Below are 20548 nucleotides of genomic sequence, written 5' to 3'. Positions count from 1 at the left end.
ACTTGCCCTCTTTCTTTATCAGATTTTCCAGGTGTTGTATAAAGATGGATAGATGACCAGCTTCCAACTTTCGATTCAGCAGGAAGTCGTCTGTGTTTTGAGTGAATTTGTAAATGCAAACCTCCTTTCTTCAATAGATGGACCTCTTCATGCTGTGAAAAGCTACTTGAGAAAATTAGCAACTCTCTGCCAGAGTCTGTAAATTATCCTGGAAAGTGCAGCAGTGTTCAGTTTGAGAGAAAGCTGAGAGGAAAGAGAGGAGGATTCATTGTTATTGGAGGGAGAATGCTCAAAGGTGTCTCTGTAAACACTTCTTATAATGTAAGAAACCAAAGAAATGTGTTCTTATTAATAAGGCATTGCATATTTTAAAATTCATATATATATATATTTTTTAATTAAATATATTGTTGTCTCTTAACTAAAGTTAAGAGACAACAACAACAATAACAATGTGCAAATTAGTTCACAGATAAAGTGCAGAGTCGTGATGACAGATTACAATTCAGAAACACAGGCACTGACCAATTGTCTCACGTTTTTTATCTTTTAAGATCGAGCAAATGGCTTCAAGCGAAATGAGTTCCCCGCAGAGGGAGCAGCAAGCCTAAACGCTCTTTTCCCGAGCTCAGTGCGAACATAAGGAACAGACAGTTTCAAGACATCACAGGAACGAAAGGCATAGTGGCTTCTGATTCTTTGAAGGTATGAACATAAATAAAACGGAACCAAACCAAGAAGAGCTTTATAAATAAGACTCAGCCAGTGTATATACCTGCACACCTTCAGATTTAGTGTACAGGTCACGGTGATGAGTAAGGCGTCTACAACCCAGTAACAAATCTCAACGCACAGTGATACACGGTGTCCAATGACTGCAAACATTTGGCCGAGGCACCCATATACAGTACATCTCCATAATGAAGCTAAGGAAGAAAGGTTGATGAAACAAGAAGTTTCCTTGCTCTGAGGGAAAAGCAGGATATGTATCTATATTAAAATCCCAACTTCACCTTAAGTTTAGAGGCCAAATTGGCAATATGTGATTTAAAAGAAAGATCATAATCAAGAATAAATCCCAAGTACTTGTAGCTTTTGACAAGCTCGATTTGATTTCCTTGTGAAGTTAACATGAATGGGACATTTGTTGTTTCTCCATTTAAATGAGAAAACAACATGAGCTTTGTTTTATCAGTGTTTATGACCAACCGTAGTTCGCTCAAACGAGACTGGACAACATTGAATGCTGACTGCAGAAACTCAAAAGTTTTAGCAACAGATGTTGAACAGCAGTATATGATGGTCTCATCAGCATAAAAGTGATACAGAGCATTTGAAAATTTTTCACACAGGTTATTGATATAAATGGAAAATAAAATAGGTCCTAGTATCGAACCTTGGGGCATGCCCTTTGATTTCTAAAAAGGAGAGGTGGATCCTGCTATTTGCACGCATTGCGTTGTATTTGACAAATAGTTGCCAACCCAGGAAGCTGCTTGCTTTGATAAGCCAATTTGAAGGAAGATCTTGATCAATAATTTGTCCATTTCAGCAGTCCATCCCCACCAACAATCCAGAGGAACCTACGAGACGAGAGAGCTCCCAGGAAATTTCAAATTCATCTTAAATGTTCTCAACAGTTGACTATAAAGTAATGCTCCTGAATGAGCTTTGAAAATCTCCACTATAGAAAACTGCCGGAAACAAGGAAAAATATTTACTTAGTTTTACTTTTAGTAAACTTGTTCTCGAGATCTTCATATTTAATTACTTAGCGTTTTTGTCTTCTTCTATATGTTAATTATATCAAGGCCTATAATCCATCTATTCATCCAAACATCTTCCCTCCTCTATCCTTTTAAAAGAAATCCTGCACTTCAGGATATAAAGTCATGATGGAGAGATGTTTTACACCGAGCTCATCAGTAGAGAGGCTGTTTTACAGTTACAGCTCTCTTTAACATCCAGCCTTCGATCTGTCTTCCACCTCTCAATAAGCTAATAGTTCTAATGTGTCAAAATTGATTCCCAGGGGCCTCCCGCCTCCTCCTCTCACCGCTCTTTCTCATCCCCTTTCTTTGCTTAGCTTCCTATAAAACTGATTTATGGACTCTTTAGTGCTGGAAAAAACACACATTGATTTTTTTGTTGTCTTTGTTTTGTGTAAAGCTTGCTGTTTGAGCAGAATGAAGAGGAAAATAAAATCTCCCATACTTAAATAAATGTATTTTTGTTCGCATCGACGTATAATCACAGTCTGACACGTCTAATATATAGATAAATAAATAACTGAATAACATGAAGCACAGACGTGGGTTAAACCTGACATCAGATTTTATTGTCTGAAATATGGCAGACAGATAATACATTTTTAAAGGTGCACTACGGAGATTTGGTAGTGAAAATTGAAAGTTAGAGAAGTGAAACAATTCTTCGTTATATTTTCTGAACTGAATACACAAACTTTACTCAAAGAAAAAAATGGGTCCTTGGATCACTGTTTGGAGCTGAAAAGCTACCAGGAGAGTTACTGTTTCACTGTTGCAGACCCCCCACCATAACTTCTCGCTTATCATTTTATCTTCAAACAGTGTTACAGGGACCAAATTTTCCTCTGAGGACAGTTTGTGTATAGAGTTATGAACATATACCACAGAATATGTAAATTTCTCTAACTTTCACATTTCTCTACCAAAACTCCGTACTGCACCTTTAAAAAGTCATTCACCGCTGAATTTAAATAGTTTATTGTGATTAATTGCATTTTCATTTGCATAAAAAATTCATAAGACCAGTCTTAAGACCAAAACCGATTTCTAGTACTAACACTACGGTAAACACACCGTGCTGGTTGGAGGCCACTGAAACAGACGTTGATCCATGTGGACATGAACATGTGGAACGACTTTTAAACATTTGAATCTACAGGACGCACACTGCTTCATCACTGATGGGCACTATTGTTCTTATTCAGGCCTGCTGAGCGAACACGTCTGAGCTGTGCAGAGGGTCTAACATGGAGAGCTGTGAAATGTGAGGAATCCTTAGCATCACTCTGTGAGTCCTCTGATCCAAAGTCCGCTCTTATTCCTGCAGCTCGGGGTGACTGACTCTGACTCATCTACAGATACATTCTGACATGCTCGTCTGACCAACACGTTGCTGGTGTGAAGGATTGTAATGCACTTTGTGTCGCCTGGTGTCTGAATGGTGCTATATAAATAAACCTGCCTTGTCTAATGTAATGTAAAAGGCTTTGTCCCCCTAGTGGCAGCTGCTTGTAGTGTACCTTCTATCCATGGACTGAGGTGATCATATTTGGATCAGAATGCAATCTTCTTCTATTTCACAGCTTTGTTCAATACTCAGTTCATAAAACATCTTTCTGCACCCTGTGTTGTTTCTGTTAAATAAATGATACTCCATTTATTTATAATGTGACAGAGGTGTAAGAGGGGAACAAGTTGGGGATATCAAACATATCATAATAAATGTAAGACCAGCACCGTCCGTCTGTGCCATACTGAAAAAAGTGAATTTCTGGCAGGGGAATGAAAATATGAAATGAACCGTCACTTTGATGTTAACACTGCTAAAGTAGTCCGCAAATCGATTGATAAAATTGCTTCAGCAAACGTTGAAAATAATTTAATGTTACATGGATAATAGAGTAAAATGAAAGTGAGAGTGGAGCATGAAGGGGGGTCTGCACAAGTTTGACCTCAGGCTATTATATCTTATAAGATAGATTTTTTTAAGGTTTATTTTTAAGACAGGACGGTGGACAGAGCCAGAAACCAGGGAGGGAGAGAGTGCATGGTACAAAACGCAGGAAAAGAAGCTGCAGGCCGGATCCAAACCCAGGCCGCCCACCCTGAGGACCACAGCCCCTGCACATGGGGCGTACACACTAACCACCAGGACAATGGCGCCCCCATAAAATATGTTTTTTTAACTCAGAATATGGCCCGTTGTGTCTCTGGATTTTCAGTATTCATTGTCTGTGTACTTTCTCATCGATCTGGAACAGTCTTATCAGATTTTCGACGTTAACATAACTTAGAGCATACTGTCGCAGTATGACACGACAAAAACAACATTTGGGCTTTCCACACTGTGCGTGACATCACGGCAACATGGCTGTGTGTGAAAATAGAAGCTGCACCTGCGTAAAAAAAATAAATATATATGTCACCTCCCGGGCTCTGTAGGCACTTCATATACCTTATGAGATAAATGCAGTTGCAAGTCTGCAGTACCTACTGAGTAGCCCCATGATGATCAGCAGGTAATGATGCAATAACACAGGCAATGAAATGTTCCACAATGTGAGTAATTACAATCCAGAGAGTGTGTTGACCCTGTAGGCATAAACATCAGATGTTAAGGCTGATACTGTAGGTCCAGCTGCGTGTGAGATCCACATACACACTCACACAAACTATCTGATACTATGAGCTCTGTTTAAAAATAGAATATTGTAAGAATGGGAACCTCGATTCTCACACTGTTGGATGGAATATCAAATGAATGGAGTCATGATACAACACGCCGAGGTCTTATGGTGACTGTCTAGTCTACACTTTGGCCTTCGTCTCACAGCTATTCTTCCAGCCCGACCCTAGTGTGTCTGCTTACTCTGCGAATGTCTGATATCGGCTCAGGCTTTGACTCTTTTAGCACCTCTCCTCTGCTGGTAAACTAAATTCTTCTCACCTCCAAAGCCAAACTATGTTCGCTCACACTCACCCGTTACCATTAGGCCATTCATCAGTTTTCAACTGTCCAAACATGAGAGGTGTTAGGGAGACAGTGCGGCCAGGCCTGTTTGGAAGCTTTCCCAGTGACCCTGTGGAGAACATTTCCAGTCAAGAGGACAAAAACAGTCTGTAGGATTAAAAACTGAGACATCACAAATGCTTCGGTTTGCATATCAACAATCCTACAGAGGTATTTAATAAGTGATGATCATGCTGTGAAATCAGCTCCTTTCCTCTGTGTTATTAAGTCTTTTGAGGTATACTCTGTAAGTACAAAGGCGTAATTGGATCAAACTTTGTTACTGCGCTTTTGCAGAGACGCCTTCTTCAGAGTGGGTCGTCTCGTAGCCTGAAGCTCCGGGGGTTCAATCCCCAGCTCCTGCAGCTACATATCCAATGTGTCCTTGGGCAAAGACACCTAAATACCAAATTGCTCCTGCTGCTTTGTCAGCGGCGTGTGAATGTGTATGAATGGGTTTAGCTAATACTGATAGCCACTTTACATAGCAGCCCCTAATGGGTGCAATGGGTGTGTGAATGGGTAGGTGTGACCTGTTGTGTAAAAGTGATTTGAGTAATCAGAAGACAAGCTCAAGTCCATTTAGCATTAAGTGGTTTGTAGACCTTTTCAGAGTGTAGTCCCCTAACACTGCCTCAGTAGACCTACATTCATATTGATTCTGCACTGGTGTTATACTGGTGTCCCAGTCTGTGACGTTACATTGCGATATGGCAGTACAGTGGTGGGAACACTTCGCCCCCCCTAGAGAAGTCACAGGGGCATAAATATCGCACTTTGAACAGGCACTCTGAATAGGTCTCATGTTGATTGTCCACACTGAGAGTGTGTCACAAGTACATATTTGATATGAGCAAAATACATCTGTGTTTTCTCCATATACATTTGATTTCTATTTGGTTTGGGAAAACATCTCAGGAAAAAGCATTAAAACTGTATCTGAACGTGAAATATTGATGGTATAATGTAGTGCAATTTCTATTCAAAAATCTTTTGCATGTTGTTTGAAGAACCACACATGGCCTTGGAAACTGTTGAGCCTCTGACTGTACAGCAGCTGGCCAAATAAAGTGCAGTACGGAGTGTTCACACAAGTCAAAAAACTAGAGGGGGGTGTGGGGGTCAAACAAGCTCGAGTACAGATTTTACTAATGTGAGGTGTGCAGAAATTCAATTTGAGAAATTGAATTTCTTAAAAGGCTATTCAATGGACTTCCATGAAATTTCAAATACAAATCCTGTTTCCCCTAACACCCACACTAACGCCCTGACGAAGGCTGAAACGCGTCTCTACTTTCCCACCTTAACCTCTCCCACACAAGTCTGCCTGTAACCGCTTCAGAGACCACCCCACTAACAGTGGTAAGCTGGTCTACTGTTGTTTTTTATCCTGTTTTCCCCTACTCATGAATTATACAAACTGTGGTTATGTTTGAGTCTCCTCTAGCACCATCAAAGGGAAAGACAAATAAGTTGTGTTCAAGTCAGCAAATAAGTGGAAAATGAAATTCCTCTCAGTAAATAATCATCAGTAGAGGTTGAAAACTACAAAAACAATCCAGTGATGTAGAGCAAATGTAGTGCTTAAAAAACCTTCACGGGCCGCTTCTCATCTCTGTTTGAGGCTAGCAGCTCAAATGCTACGTAACTCTAGCATAGCACACCTGAATCACGGACTTAACTCCCGCTCAGTAGCTGAGTATACTGAAGTATTTGTATCTGTGTATCTAAATGTTTTCTGACAAAGAAAGATGGATTACCTGGAGTATTGAAAATTCAGCCATGCACAAACTAATTAATGCACCTGCCTTGTGGACAATATGCCCACACCCAAATGGGTCCATCCAGAAACGGGAGGTTTACCCAGCAAGAATGTGTTCCTGGGCAGTGACCCAGTGGAGATCTGTGGGTTTATCCTCGGAGACAGGTTTCACACGCGGCTTGTGGGCCAAACCCACAAATAACAGCCAGGCGTCTTGTTTGCCATCATCCTCGGGCCTGTTTCAGATTACTGACTGGCTCTTTGAAGTTGGCTGATGGACAGGCAGGGTTTTCCCCTGCTCCTCCTCCGCCAGAAAAAGATTGGGTCATCATCAACAGCAATGCCACCCTCCGCAAATCTTGAATGACTTCTGAATTAGAAGTGTGCTTACTTAGGCATCAGGTCAGAGACTTCTAAGATAAGATCCAGGGTTTGATAGTTCCTGATTTCACAGCAAGGTCCTTACTGAATAAAAAGTATAACATCTGTTATTCCTTACCATTTTTTCATCAGCGGCCTTAACGTAGAATAGTTATCGAACTATTTAAATTAAGGGGAGACAGGTAAATAAAGAAAAGTTATGCATAACAATAGACGGGTGGGAGTTTAGAAAACGACTTCATGTAACTGAGAGGGCTCCAAACCTGCAGCCGGGTTTAATACCTTTGAGCTCTTAACATATCTAAAATCTTAACTTAATCCCTGATGCCGAGTAGCAATCTGCGCCGAGTTGCCAAAGAAGTTTGTTCTGATCAGAAGTCTATTTTTTGGGCGCCGGTATTGTTGTGGTTGGTGCGCACACCCCATGTACGTTAGGCTATAGTCCTAACGTACATATAGACAAACCTCCAAATAAACATTTGAGAGGAGCCTATTTTGTCGCAAAATTTATTCAATTTCAAAACAATGTAAATGTGTTGAAATTGAATTGAAGTGCGGCCCAAGGTGTTGTGATCTTACATAAACTATCTTCCTATGACATTCTTGATGTACTGTATTAGCCGCATATCATCACATCAGTCTCCATGACCAACGATGGTGGCCGTGGTCCCCAGATTAGAAATGCTGTCTCACACTTTCGGTCACCTAGCAACAGACAAAGACGTAGAGCGGAGGCGAGCCTTTAACCCTCCTGGCAAACAGCAACAACAGACCCGCCTGTCAGTCAGATCAATCTCGCCCCTAATTATGAACAACTCTTAAAATTCAGATAAACAAAACAGAAGAGTTACTAAAAAATACAACTCTTCATACAGTGTATGACATAAACTTGTCACAGTTCAAAGGCAAAATAAACTCAAATGCTCGACTCAGATCAGTAGCAGAAGTCTGTACTCATAAAAAAATACAAGGATACAAATTCAGGCAGGCAAACAGAGTTAAAGGGGTCAGACTGAGGCACAATCCAAAAACGTCTTTTTCTCTGCGTTTTGACCTTTCCACAGGCAATCCCCGTTTTAGGTGACTGAAAATGCACCTTTTGGAAAACTCCTCCCAGAGTGAAGATTTTCAGAAACTCTGTTTAAGGTGTTTATGTGTAAACGGGGAAAACTGAGAGTATTGGAGTATGAAAGTCATGCTTGTGGAGATTAGTATGATGGAAGACGTAACCAAACTAGTGCTGGTGTTAGCTAATTGACCTTTTAACATGCTTACACATACAAACGCAGTTACTATCCTACTCTGTTGAAAAGTGGCGGTTTCAGTCGACACCCGTTCAGACTTCGGGCAGTAAAAACTTTGAGAATTAAATGGTCATTGCAGAGGAATGGGGAGAAAAGTTTCCAGTGTGAAGGACATCATTGTGGACTTGCCCCCCCAGGGACAAAAAAGGTTTTCTGAATTGAATTGAGTTAGCATGCTCATAACAGCCGCAACAGTGCCACGTGGTTTTCATGTGGACGAAGATGTTGAGAACTGAGTGTGTGTGTGGACATGATATTTATTTTAAACTGCGGAGGAAAACCTCTCTTTTCAAAAATCCCTAGGTGTGCACTAGGCCAAAGATAAAAACTAGAAAATAAATGCTAGAAAGCTAAGTCAACGGACCGAGACAATCTGGCAGAGGGTTAGTGAAAGTGAACTGGTTAAGTGAGCTATAGGAGCTTCTCAGGCAATAGGGGACAGGTGTGTGAGGGAGAGATGAGCAGGTGAGCAGGTGAGGAGAATCAGAGAGGGAGGCAGGTGGGAGGTGGGAGTGACTGATTCTGAAATGACAGAAGAGTTATAAAACTGTATAAACAAACAAAACTGACCACATGAATGAAGAAACCATGAAACAAACTTAAGCCACGACAAAACTATGGATACTTTTTTTTTAAACCCGGCTGTAAACATGTTTATTTCAGCTGTCAAAACAGAGATTTTAACATGGACTTCCACATGGACTGGAGTGAAGAACTGCAGATTTTAACTCATCTGCCTTTGCTTCATTTTTCAAAATGCTTGATTTTAAACAAAAATCTAATATAACTAGATAATGATTTAATAATTGTACATTTCTAATGTGTTTATCAGGTTAAATGCAAAATGAATGTATGCTAAAATCATCTGATCAAGCACAGAGAAGTATTAAAGGAGATTACGTCATCTTTAGGATTAAAGGAACATAGTAGTTTTATTTCCGAACACTTTTTGGTCTAATGTGATTTCACATTGAGCACCGCCTCCACCTGCTGACGTGCTTTAGAGCTCCTGCAGTGGTGAACATCACAAGTGGTGCACATGTGTACTGCTGAACCTGTCACCCTCACTCAGAGAAAGTTTTCCCTGGGATCTTCCTACACTGTCAGGGTCCACCGGGCAATAAAAGAGCCTGTAACCGAACCCACGACCTAATCCAGCAGGGACAATCGCTGGCACAGGCTGGCCCTCCACAAAGCTGGACCCCTGCAGACCATCCACATGCAGTGCTGCATGAGAGGAGGAGACCACATCAGTGGAGCTGTAAAACCACAGGGCACTGGAATGAAGTGGGAAGACAGGAAAACCAGTGGCTTTATCAGAATGTTGGCCTATCACTCAGATTTCATGACAGATCTTATGCTCATCTAAGTGTTAAGTTTAGACCCCCTCATGGGGCAACAAACAGAAGGGATTTAATCTTGAAAACTGAGAACCAAGTATTCAAAAATGTTGTTTCTTTTCTGTTTGATAAAATGCTGTGATGGATTAGGATACATCTAGATATTAACCCCCATATTGGCACAAGCAGCTCTGTTCATGCACAAAAAGGCCAACACCAGGGTTACTCCGCCCACCATCGGTGTCACACTGAGTCCAAAAGTGTCAATGAGCAAATCAGCGTGGACAGAGGCTCGGGGGCATCAGAGCACTCAGAGTGAGCAGGACTTCTCTGTCATACCAGACATCAAGAGAGAAAAAAAAGTGAAGTGTCTGAATATTATCAGCGGGGTTTCAATGCAAATACAGTTTTCTTACAGGGTGACGTAAAAGTTTGACCTGGACACAGTCGTGCGTAAAAGTTTATTTTTCCAGACCATGCGCTGCTTCTCCGAGTCGTGCGCTCCTGGCGAGATCGCACAAGCCTTTTCAACAAGGGTAGGAGATGCGACGACTATCTTGACAGGACCATCTTTGTTTTCAGCCGTCGACTTATCCTCCCGAGGATCAGCAGATCTCAGTGTGAATGCCATCGCAGACCCGGCGAGTCGCAGCCGGTCGCACCCGGAGCAGACTTCCGTTTTGTGCCGGCCTGCGGAAACTTTTGCGGGAGGAGAAATGTCCGAAGATGATCCGAAACTTTATCTGGAAGAAAATGACCTTTGGAGAGAGTTCCATAAATGCGGGACGGAAATGGTTATAACGAAATCCGGGAGGTATGCCACACATGTCTCATTATTACGCACGGTGGAAGGTTAAAGTGTGTTAGAGCAATGCTTTCACTCTGCTTTCTCTCCTCCTTACAGGCGCATGTTTCCGCCGCTCAGAGCAAGGTGCACATCGATGGACAGGAAAGCAAAATACATCCTTCTCATGGACATCGTGGCAGCTGACGACTGCAGGTACAAATTTCATAACTCCCGCTGGATGGTGGCGGGGAAGGCGGACCCGGAGATGCCCAAACGAATGTACATCCACCCGGACAGTCCGGCCACGGGCGACCAGTGGATGTCCAAAGTGGTCAACTTCCACAAACTGAAACTGACTAACAACATGTCGGATAAGCATGGCTTTGTAAGTGTGGAAGTTTAAGTCAAGACATTTTTATTCATTCCTAGACAACTGAGGGGGAAAAAACAATTACCGTATATTTTAACTGTATTATACATGTATTTGTTTGCAGACTATTCTCAACTCGATGCACAAATACCAGCCCAGATTTCACATAGTGAAGGCAAATGACATCGTGAAACTGCCTTACAGCACCTTCCGGACTTATGTCTTCTCTGAGACTGAATTCATCGCAGTGACAGCTTACCAAAACGACAAGGTAAGACGTCAGATCACCATCACATCATCCAAGCAGCTATCCAGGAATACCATATTATTTCATATAAAGTGTGGCCATGTAGGTATAGTCATATTAAAATGTAAAACATGTAATATTTGTGTCATCGTCGTTAAGATCACGCAGCTGAAAATAGACAACAACCCGTTCGCGAAGGGATTCCGGGACACGGGCAACGGGAGGAGAGAGAAGAGGCGAGTGACTCCTTCCTTTCATTGTTCAATAAGTTTGATGTTTTGTTACAGTTTGTGGAGAAAAAAGGTTTTCTTTAGAGGTCATCGCTGTTTGGGAACCATTGTTTAGATATTCAGGGCCTTTATAGTCCCGGTCCGGATGTAGAAATACATAACATGCCTCAAAATGTTACTTTTAATAGGCTACTTCAAAAACTGCAAAAGTGATTCAAAGAACAGATAATGTGTGCTAATGTTCTATTATTCATATTTATAGGCTGCTCATTAATACCATCATATTATATAACATGTTTAGTTTGTGTTGTTCGTTGTTAAGAGTGTTCACAAAAGTGCTGTGGGTCTAATAATAATAATACTTATTATTATTATTATATTATTATTATACTTTTATACTAGAAGTACAACAACTTATTATAATGGTATTAATACTAATAGTTATAATCATCATCATAATAATTGCTTAAATGTATTCTTATAATAAAACATAAGATTTGTTTTCTTTTTTGATCCTTAATAATTAGATTTTTGTGTTATTGTATAAACAGAATTTTAGTTGAAAAACTGCGTCTAACTTGCTCTTTAGGAAAAAATCAATTATTGACCTTATTGTAAATAAATTACTTATTGTTTGATAATTTTTACATTATTATTATTATTTGTATTATTATTATTATTATTTGTATTATTAATAATAATTAATCTGTTAAACCTTTTCATCAGGGTCAGATAAACACACCTGATCGATGTTATTATCTTAAAGATATTTTGATCTAAAGGATTGTGGTTAAATGTTTCACATGTGTTTCTTATAAAAGTAGAAATATTGAACTTTATGCATTCGTATGCATTCCTTTCCAAAACAAACATTTAATGAAATGTTTTATTATTATTATTTTGATATCTACTCTTATTTTATTATATTATTTTTATATATTATACTCTTATAAGAAAAACCCTTCTATCAGCGTACAGCTTTATTATAATAATATATTCTGTGTTATTGATCAAACTGTTACTGCTGTGTGTCCAAACTTTAGACTGGTAGTGGACATCATGAAGTACGGTGGCTGGGACGTGCAAACCAAACTTAAAAAGTGTGAAACACTTTTAAAAAGCTCGGGACAAATTACATTTTTAATTTTTTTTAAAAAATTTTTAAAGACAAAATTACAAACACTAAGTAGATTCACCAAGGACAAAACAAAGTTACATTTTAGACAAAAATGTTCAAGATGAGAAACACTTTAACGAGAGCCAAGATAAATTTACAAACAGCAGAAAACTTTTACCAGTCCCCAAACAAATTTACAGAGGACAGGATCTTACTGGAAAGGGAATAAATGCTCAAAGTTACCCTGAAGTGAGCGGTCAATTAATTAATTTAAGCAGAAAGACATTTGTTAACTGTCTCAGGATGGGTCTACTGAATGGGACAAAACATCATCTGGTCACCATAAACTCTATAACACAGCCACACAGTGGCTGTATCCGAATTGCCAAGTACATACTCAATCTTTCAGTATGCAGTAGGCAGTATGCAGTACCTACTATCCGTGCTGCATACTGTTAGTACCTACTATTCAGTATGTACACACAGTAGGCAGATATTTGTTCCTACTTCGTCTGATTCATTCAGTATGGAAGTGACGTCATTTACGTTTCTCGAACCGGCCGCATTCAACCGTTTTTTTTGTTGTTTTTTTTGTTGTTTTTTTTGTTTAGCTTTATTCAAGAAAAGTAATGCGCATATACAGTCAAGTAAACAAAAAAACAATATCACAATGTAAATCAAGTAAAAGGCAGATTAAATAACTAAATAACATACAGTACATAAAGAAAAGTACAAATGAAAGACAGTAATATACAGAATATAAAATAAACCAATAAAGATGCATTTAAATAGTTAAATCATTATTTAAATAGAGGGAGAAAGGTTTTATAATAATGCAGATATTTGTTATATTTTCTGTTGTTAATTTGAAGTAGCGATTTCAGTCGGGACTTTAACTCTAGATTAAAAATTGATTCAATTAATCCACGCTCCTTTGTTTTGATTTGGAGAAGTGACGTGACGTGACGATTTACGTTTAATTTCGCACAGCATTGTGGGTGATAAAACACAATTCATTTCCTGAAAGCACGCATCCGATCCATACTGCATAAAACCCGGAAATGTTCAGTATACTGCGCGGACCCAAAAAATGCATACTGAATGACCACGAAAGTTCAGTATACTGAAACTCCATACTGAATAGTACGTACTGCATACTGAACTGTGACAATTCGGAAAGGGCCTGTCTTTCCACCATGACAAATTAACTGACCTCTCACTCAGTCACTGTTGGGTCATAAAGTACACATTTGTTCTGTCCTTGGTGTAAGTGTTTTTCTGTTTTAGTATGGTTTCATAAAATGAAAATGTTTTAGAAAATGTGAATTAGTCTCAAGCTAGCTTTGTTTTGCACTCCCCAGTCACTGTAATGTGTGTTGGTTAATTAACTAAGTTATTTAGATATTTATTTATTTATTCAAAGCTCCATGAACACACATAACTTTTTTTCCAGTATGGATTCAGTCGTGTTGCACTTTCTTTCTTCTTTATTCCGGTGCAGGATGTTAACAGTTTTATCATCAGGATTTATTTCACCTCCATGACTCCCCAGCCCTCAGTATTTCCTGCATCAGGAATGAAAACAAATATTGAAATCATTTCCCCATATTTTACTCTTTTAGTCTTTTGTTCATCACATTTTACTAAAGAAGGGAAATGCACTGAATACTTGAGGCGCTCTAATGTGTGTCTGCGTGTGTGTGAACCTCAGGAGAGTACGATTACATTTTCTTCTTCGATTGAAATCTTTTAAAATACCTTTTATTGTCTTCATATCTTGCCTATATACACATATTTAATACTCAATGTAAAGTTGGCAACATTTTTACATGTTTATACGTTCATTTTAACGGCTGCTGTTGCTTTAAGGTTTCATATTTTTATCTGGCGACTGTGGCTCAGTTGGTAAAGTCGGTCATCTCTACCATCAGTGTGTGAATATGTAGGTGTGACCTGCGGTGTAAAAAGTGTTTTGAGTAGTCAGAAGACTAGAAAAGTCCATTAACCAATCTATTTAATGCTTGAGCTGTTTTTATAGTTTATTTCAATGTAAAGCTAATACCCCCTCTTATCGTCTTGATCTCATTTTTAATCTTCTTTAAGAGAACTCTCTAAGCTCTTTTTTATTGTTTCTATTTCTTTTAACTGCTCACTTATATTCTTTCTGCTCAAGTCCTCTTGGACTCAACCTGCATTGACAGACTTATTATGAGCTCTTATGTTGTTGATGATGTTCAGGTTCTGATGTTGGTCAGGTTTTTTGATTGGGTCCTTTTACTCTCGGGGTTTTGTTGTTGTTTGTTGGGTGTCTCATCCATGGGTCGCTCTGTCGTTCTGTTGCTCCTGCATGTGTGGCACTTTGTAAACCCTTGTTTTTAAAAATAAAGTTGTTATTATTATTATAAATGATTGGAGAAGATGTGTCCCCCAGTGATAGCTGGAACATCTAAAGGAAATAACATGCCAGTAATAACAACAATTACAGTGTTGATACCTCTAGTAATAGAGTCTTTTTAAAGTGTGCTGAATTCACACAGAGATAGTTTGGGTCTGTGTTCTATAGATTCATGAGTTTTCCCCAAGTGGCAACCTCCGGTCTTGAAAAGTGAAGACAGTGCAGAAGTGTAAAATCTGGCAGTTCCTCGAGTGTCCACTAGAGGCTGGCTCCAGGAACACAGGAAATCACATACACACATCAGGCAAAAAAATCTGTTTTTACAGCCTAAATCAACATGTTTACAGCCTGGTGCAAAAATGAAATAGGCCTGATTAGTTATTGTCATCACTGAAACACACTGTACGGAGGGTGAGGTTTTTTTAAAAGGCTCTGTTTAGATTTCGAAAACGATAAGTGTTATTCATAGTTAGGAGTGTAGCTGACATGATTGACAGATGGGCGTGATGTAACGGTTCATCAAGAGGTTTAAACCCTGCCTCAGCTCCAGCTCTCAGCCTGTTGTTAGGTTGACTGAAAGTTAGACTGAGACAGGATTTCCAGCATGGAGACTGCTGCTGATGATCCTCCAGAGCCCCCTGCAGGAACAGATGGGTGACGTCACTCAGGCTTCATCCGTTAATATTTACAGTCTATGGTTTTCCCTTCATCAAGGTTTTCTCACCTTCCTCTACAATATTTAATAGTCCAAACAGTTGAGATAAGAAGAGGAGTTGAAAAGAAAGAACGAGGGGAAAAAAATGTTTATAAAAATCTATTGAATGATTATTAACCAATTCCTTCTCCTTTTTTCTGTCATCAGGAAGCTTCAACATTCACCTGTGAAGTCTGAAGAGACGCAGGTGACTGAGAGGGAATCTGAACCTGTCAGAGACTCCAAATCTTCAGGTACAGAACATGTTTCACACGTCTATGTTACTCGTTCTGTCGATACATAACAACAAGTCTAAGAACAGGAGTTAAGAAATAACGTTTCTCCATTCATGTTTTTTTATTCAAGATTCTCATGAGAGTGACTCTGACAAAGACAACAATGCTGAGGACAATCCTGACCACGTGGAGCACCAAACCCTCAAAGAAACAAGACTTAATCCAGTAACAGAGAGAAGCATACAGACTCCCCTCCCTCCAGAGACAGACGTGGACCCCGGTCAGAGCCGGGGCACTTCTTCACTAAGGGACGCAGCGGGTTGCTGTTGGCCACAATACTCCGAGGAGGATCCGTTTTGCAAACTGTGCCACACTTTTCCATGCAGCTCTGTTTATACACCCAAATCTGGCAGACATCTGCAGGACCCACGTTGCCCATCCAGCCTTCTCTACTCTGCTCAGGTAAACACCTGGAGCAGCTGTGCCACCATGGAGAAAGCACTGCCGTGTGGCCTGAGCCTGAAAGCACCTGTAAGGACTCCAGGGACTCAAGGGTTCCCCACCAATCCTCCACAGCACCCGCTGGTTCAGGTACACAGACGAGCAACAATACACTGAAACACTTGTTTTTAAAACAAATCATTTTTACATTTATTAGTACTTTATTAGTATTGAGCCCTTGAAGTATCTTGAAGTATATATAAAGTAAAAAAAATAAAAATGCAGTTAAAGAAGCAAAACATGTTGTTATTGAAAGTTGCATTCAATCAATCAATGATTTACTTTATACTTGTATTTGTATAGCACCAATTCACAACAGAAATTAAATTAAATGAAACCAAAATCCGCTTTTGCAGAAGTCTGAAAAGGGCTAAAATCAGCATCTTCTCCTTTTAACCAGGTTAAATTAGAATTTTGACACAAGTTTGTCGTCGCTTCATGTACAAAATCTAAAGCATGTTGTCAAAAATGCGTAGTGCAAGTCCATTTATGGCTCACCAGCACAGCGCAAAGTTTATACTCAATGCATTTACACTCATGATTATTTATACACACAACTGGCATGTCATTTCCCATTTCCTTTAAAAGCTGAGTGCGTCTGCAGGCACACAGACCACTGAATGAAATGTTGTGAAGCATCAGTTGCACTTAAAGAATATGACAACATGGATCACTCTAAAGCAGAAACAGCAGTGTCACTGTGCGCATTACACACACGGCAAGGCGGCTTTACTTCTTTGATAATTGAAGTATCACAACTGAGGAGAAGAGGGCTGTAGTGTATCTGTGTGTGAAGTGAACTGTCCTGATGAGGGTTTTGCTGTCTAAAAATGTGTCCATAAAAGAAAAAAGGAAAATGGGGGCGCTGGCGGCACAGTCGTTAGAGCGTGCGCCCCATGTACGGAGGCTGTAGTTCTCCAAGCGGGCGGCCCAGGTTCAAATCCAGCCTGTGGCTCCTTTCCTGCATGTCATTCCCCTCTCTCTCTCTCTCTCCCTGATTTCCGACTCTATCCACTGTCCTATCTCTACATTAAAGGCACTAAATGCCCAAAAATAAATCTTAAAAAAAAAGAGCACTGCGGCAAACCCTGTAGACCAGGATTCTGTTGTCAACGGCGTATTCACTTTCTATTTCCTTTATGCGCCATGAGCACGCCACCTTAGTTGAAGAACATAAATGGTCTCGAGCTTGTATAGTGCTTTTCTTTTTGTTATGTAAAGTGTCCATAAGTAATAACTAATCCCATTCCTACATACTCAAGCAGCAGGAGCAACTTGGGGTTAAGGACAGATCAGACATGTGGCTGCAGGAGCTGGGGATCGAACCCGCGACTCTACCAACTGAGGCACAGCCGACCCAATAAATAAAATGCTCATGAGTGCATGAACAGTAGCTGGTTACTTTTGGAATAGGGCAATGACAAAGATAGGGCCCAAAGATCCAAAAACATGATGCAGCATTTGTATATCTGGGTCGACTGGTATTAGAATTTAGGAAAACGTTGATATTCTAAGAAATAACAGCAGCACTTCAGGCTTTCCTACAGTGATGCTGCAGCTTCTCAGCAGTATTGTAAACTGTAAAACAAGAAAGAGGTACATTTTGAATATTTGACCACACCTGTCATCATAGTGCCCATCAGCCTATTGGTGTTTATATATATATATATATATATGTATGTGAGTGTCCCCCCCTCCTTTGTTAAATAAACGATCACCTGAAGACCTCTGGTGGAAACGTTGTGATCCATTAAAACTTTTTGTGGCTTTTACACAAGTGCTCTTATTCATTTTGACATATGAGACATTTTAAATTAGTTATGAAATACATGACACAGATTGCATCATGAAACAGTCAAGTGCAAACCGTTACAGATCAGTATCATGAGCTATTTCACATCCAAGCTGTCTGCTGCTGATGTTGTCCCCCCCCTCCCTTGTCAACAGGACCTGGTGAGCTTTTCTCAGTTTGGAGGCTTTCTGTTTTATCCCTACTCGAGCTTCACTGCAGCATCAGCTCCGTATCTCTTCCCAATGTTGCGGCCCGGAGTGGATTTCCGAGCGCCTTCGAGTGTCCACAGCAGGGACTCCTTCAGCTCTCCTGTGATGTCGTCTGTTCCCTCTGTGGGTGCTGGTGGACTGAAATATTTCACCCCTGATTTCCTCATCTTACCCAACACAGACCAGAGGAACTCAGTAAGCGAAGCTGAAGCGGACTGCAGAGAGGAGGCAGAGTCACAAACAGAGGGAGATACTGTCTTGTGACTGTTATGGCTGCACCAGCATGTTGTCTGTCCCCCCCACCCCCCCACCCCCCCATCTCCTACCCCATGATGACTGCTAAGGCCGTCCTTCTGAGGGAATGACTCTGTGCTTTTGTAAAGTCGCATTCACCGGCCTGTAACAAAAGACTGATTCATTCTGCTGCAAAGAGCAGATATTAAAGTTACAAATGGCGATGTAGTTAAAATTTAAATGAGGTGCAGCTTGGTGGATTATGCAGATGCTAAATAATGTCTGGTTTAGATTCAGAGGATGTTTAATTTTTTAATCCAGAATCTGAAATCACATAAAATAACTGCAAAAATGTTTCTTATTAAATATTGCCAACAAAAAACTGGTTTAAAAATTACAATATAAGCCAGCTATTGAGCTATTGGACACCAGTTCAATTAAAACAAATCTGAATGTAAAACATGACCAAAATACACTTTCACACTTCATGTGTTATTTGAATTATGATTCAGTTTTTGAGAAATAATCATTTCTAGGAGCAGACTGAGCGGGCATTTTAAAGGAAGAACGTGCGACTTTTTACTCATAAATATTTCAGAAATCCAGTCTGTCCTGTGTAAATGTGTCTCTGAGTCATGACTGTCTACAATGAGTGAGAAGCTCAAGTCCTGCTGGCTGTGTTGTTGTCAGAGCCGTGTTTACATGGACATGATGGGTTAACCCTAACCCAGAAAAGAAGAAGAACATACTCACTGCTTATTTAGATGACAAGTTAGCTTCAAGTTAACTAAAGTGTGCTAACATTAGCCTGCTAACACAACAATGCAGACCACAGTCATTTGCAGCTTGAGCCGAGGACAAGTTTGTCAGCTGCTTGCGCTAAACTCGTCCGTGCTTCAGTATGGCAGAGGTGGCAGTTTGTTTTGGTTTCATGCTAGGGCTCAAGGGCGACATCTATGGGATCAAAAAGTCGCATTCTTCCTTTAATCACCTGTGATATTTACCACTGGCTACATGAGCTTATTGTGATTTTGTCATGTCAAGTCTTTAAATATTTATGCAAGTTCTGCTATTTGTCTGGAGGCTCTGTGTTGTAACCAAACACTTCACCTAATGTACTGAAGTCCTCAACAAATAAACATGATCAGAAAGAGGTCTTAACTTTATGTGGCAAAAGTAAAACTATAGTGGCTGTTTTAAAGAGCATTATGCAATCATCTATCTGCTGTGTCTAATATGGAGAAGCATAACAGTCTGTTTTCTTCAGGTTTCAGGTTTTTTTAAAAAAATCTAAGTCAATTTATATATTTTTTTGTATATTTCTTTGGTTAAAAAATGACTGACAATGACCAATAAACCATCATGACCCTTCGGTGTCTGATTGAAGTGTTGCTCTGTGGTGAATTGTGCTTATATGAATCATGAGAAACAATAACAACTGGTTAGAGGTTTTCAGGAATGTTCATCAGGAAATAACGGATAAAGATAAAATGTTTAACCTTTAAAGACTTAATATGTTAGGTTATAATTACATTTATTAAAGAGAGAACTGTTACTAATTTCCAGATGTCAAATGGACTGGTCTGCACCACTGTGACTGGTCAATGTCTAGCTGAAGGAAGGCTCCACCCGCAGACAAGAAGACACAAGTATCAAACTGACAATCTTCTGAATACATTTTTAAATTCAAACTAACATGACTAATGAAATTGTATTTGTCTTTCTATACCCTATGGATATAATACAGTATAAGTACTGGCTGAACAACAGTCAGCAACAAAATCCAGACTCACAGGTCAATTTAGAAAGTTTATTAGTTCATGTGTTCACTTCACTTTTCCTCGGCGATGCCACAGTTACTGAGAGCTAAACACATAGTTGTGGGTTTTTTTGTTTGCAGAATTAGATGACTATAACATAATAGAAGCATATCATAAAGTTTATATTTTTTTCTAGAAATATTATATATTTGATAAAAATATATATATATATATAATGTCAATTATTTCCAAGGATATTCAGTCCCATCCCATCCACATGGATCCTTTCAAAGAATTATTCTTAAAGGTTTTGGCTTTTCAATATTGCTGTATTTCCTTAAACAGAATCTTTTCCTCCTTCTTCAGACACTTTTCAAACTCTCTTCTTTTGGTCTGAACAAAGCAAATCA

General features: G+C 39.7%; 1 protein-coding gene across 1 annotated transcript; it reads left to right on the top strand.

The window, feature by feature from the left end:
• The first annotated feature begins 9698 nt into the window (after nt 1-9698).
• tbx3b (T-box transcription factor 3b) lies at nt 9699-19990 on the top strand. Its single transcript, XM_065961933.1, has 7 exons — nt 9699-10380; nt 10471-10738; nt 10848-10994; nt 11130-11206; nt 15575-15660; nt 15773-16233; nt 18091-19990. Exons 1-7 carry the CDS (start codon nt 10043-10045, stop codon nt 18406-18408), a joined length of 1695 nt encoding a protein of 564 aa, XP_065818005.1. The 5' UTR covers nt 9699-10042; the 3' UTR covers nt 18409-19990.
• Nucleotides 19991-20548: the final 558 nt, after the last annotated feature.

The sequence above is a fragment of the Labrus bergylta genome, chromosome 2 (genome assembly GCF_963930695.1).
Source record: "Labrus bergylta chromosome 2, fLabBer1.1, whole genome shotgun sequence".
Taxonomy (NCBI): domain Eukaryota; kingdom Metazoa; phylum Chordata; class Actinopteri; order Labriformes; family Labridae; genus Labrus; species Labrus bergylta.
Note: the sequence above shows the minus strand (reverse complement) of the source record. Positions and strands in the feature narration are given on the sequence as shown.

Excerpts from the sequence above, each read along its gene's own strand:
- tbx3b (XM_065961933.1), top strand. The coding sequence starts at position 10,043 with ATGCGCTGCTTCTCCGAGTCGTGCGCTCCTGGCGAGATCGCACAAGCC. Across the intron at positions 10,381-10,470 it reads GTTATAACGAAATCCGGGAG|GCGCATGTTTCCGCCGCTCA; the intron begins GTATGCCACACA and ends TCCTCCTTACAG. Across the intron at positions 16,234-18,090 it reads CACAGCACCCGCTGGTTCAG|GACCTGGTGAGCTTTTCTCA; the intron begins GTACACAGACGA and ends CCTTGTCAACAG.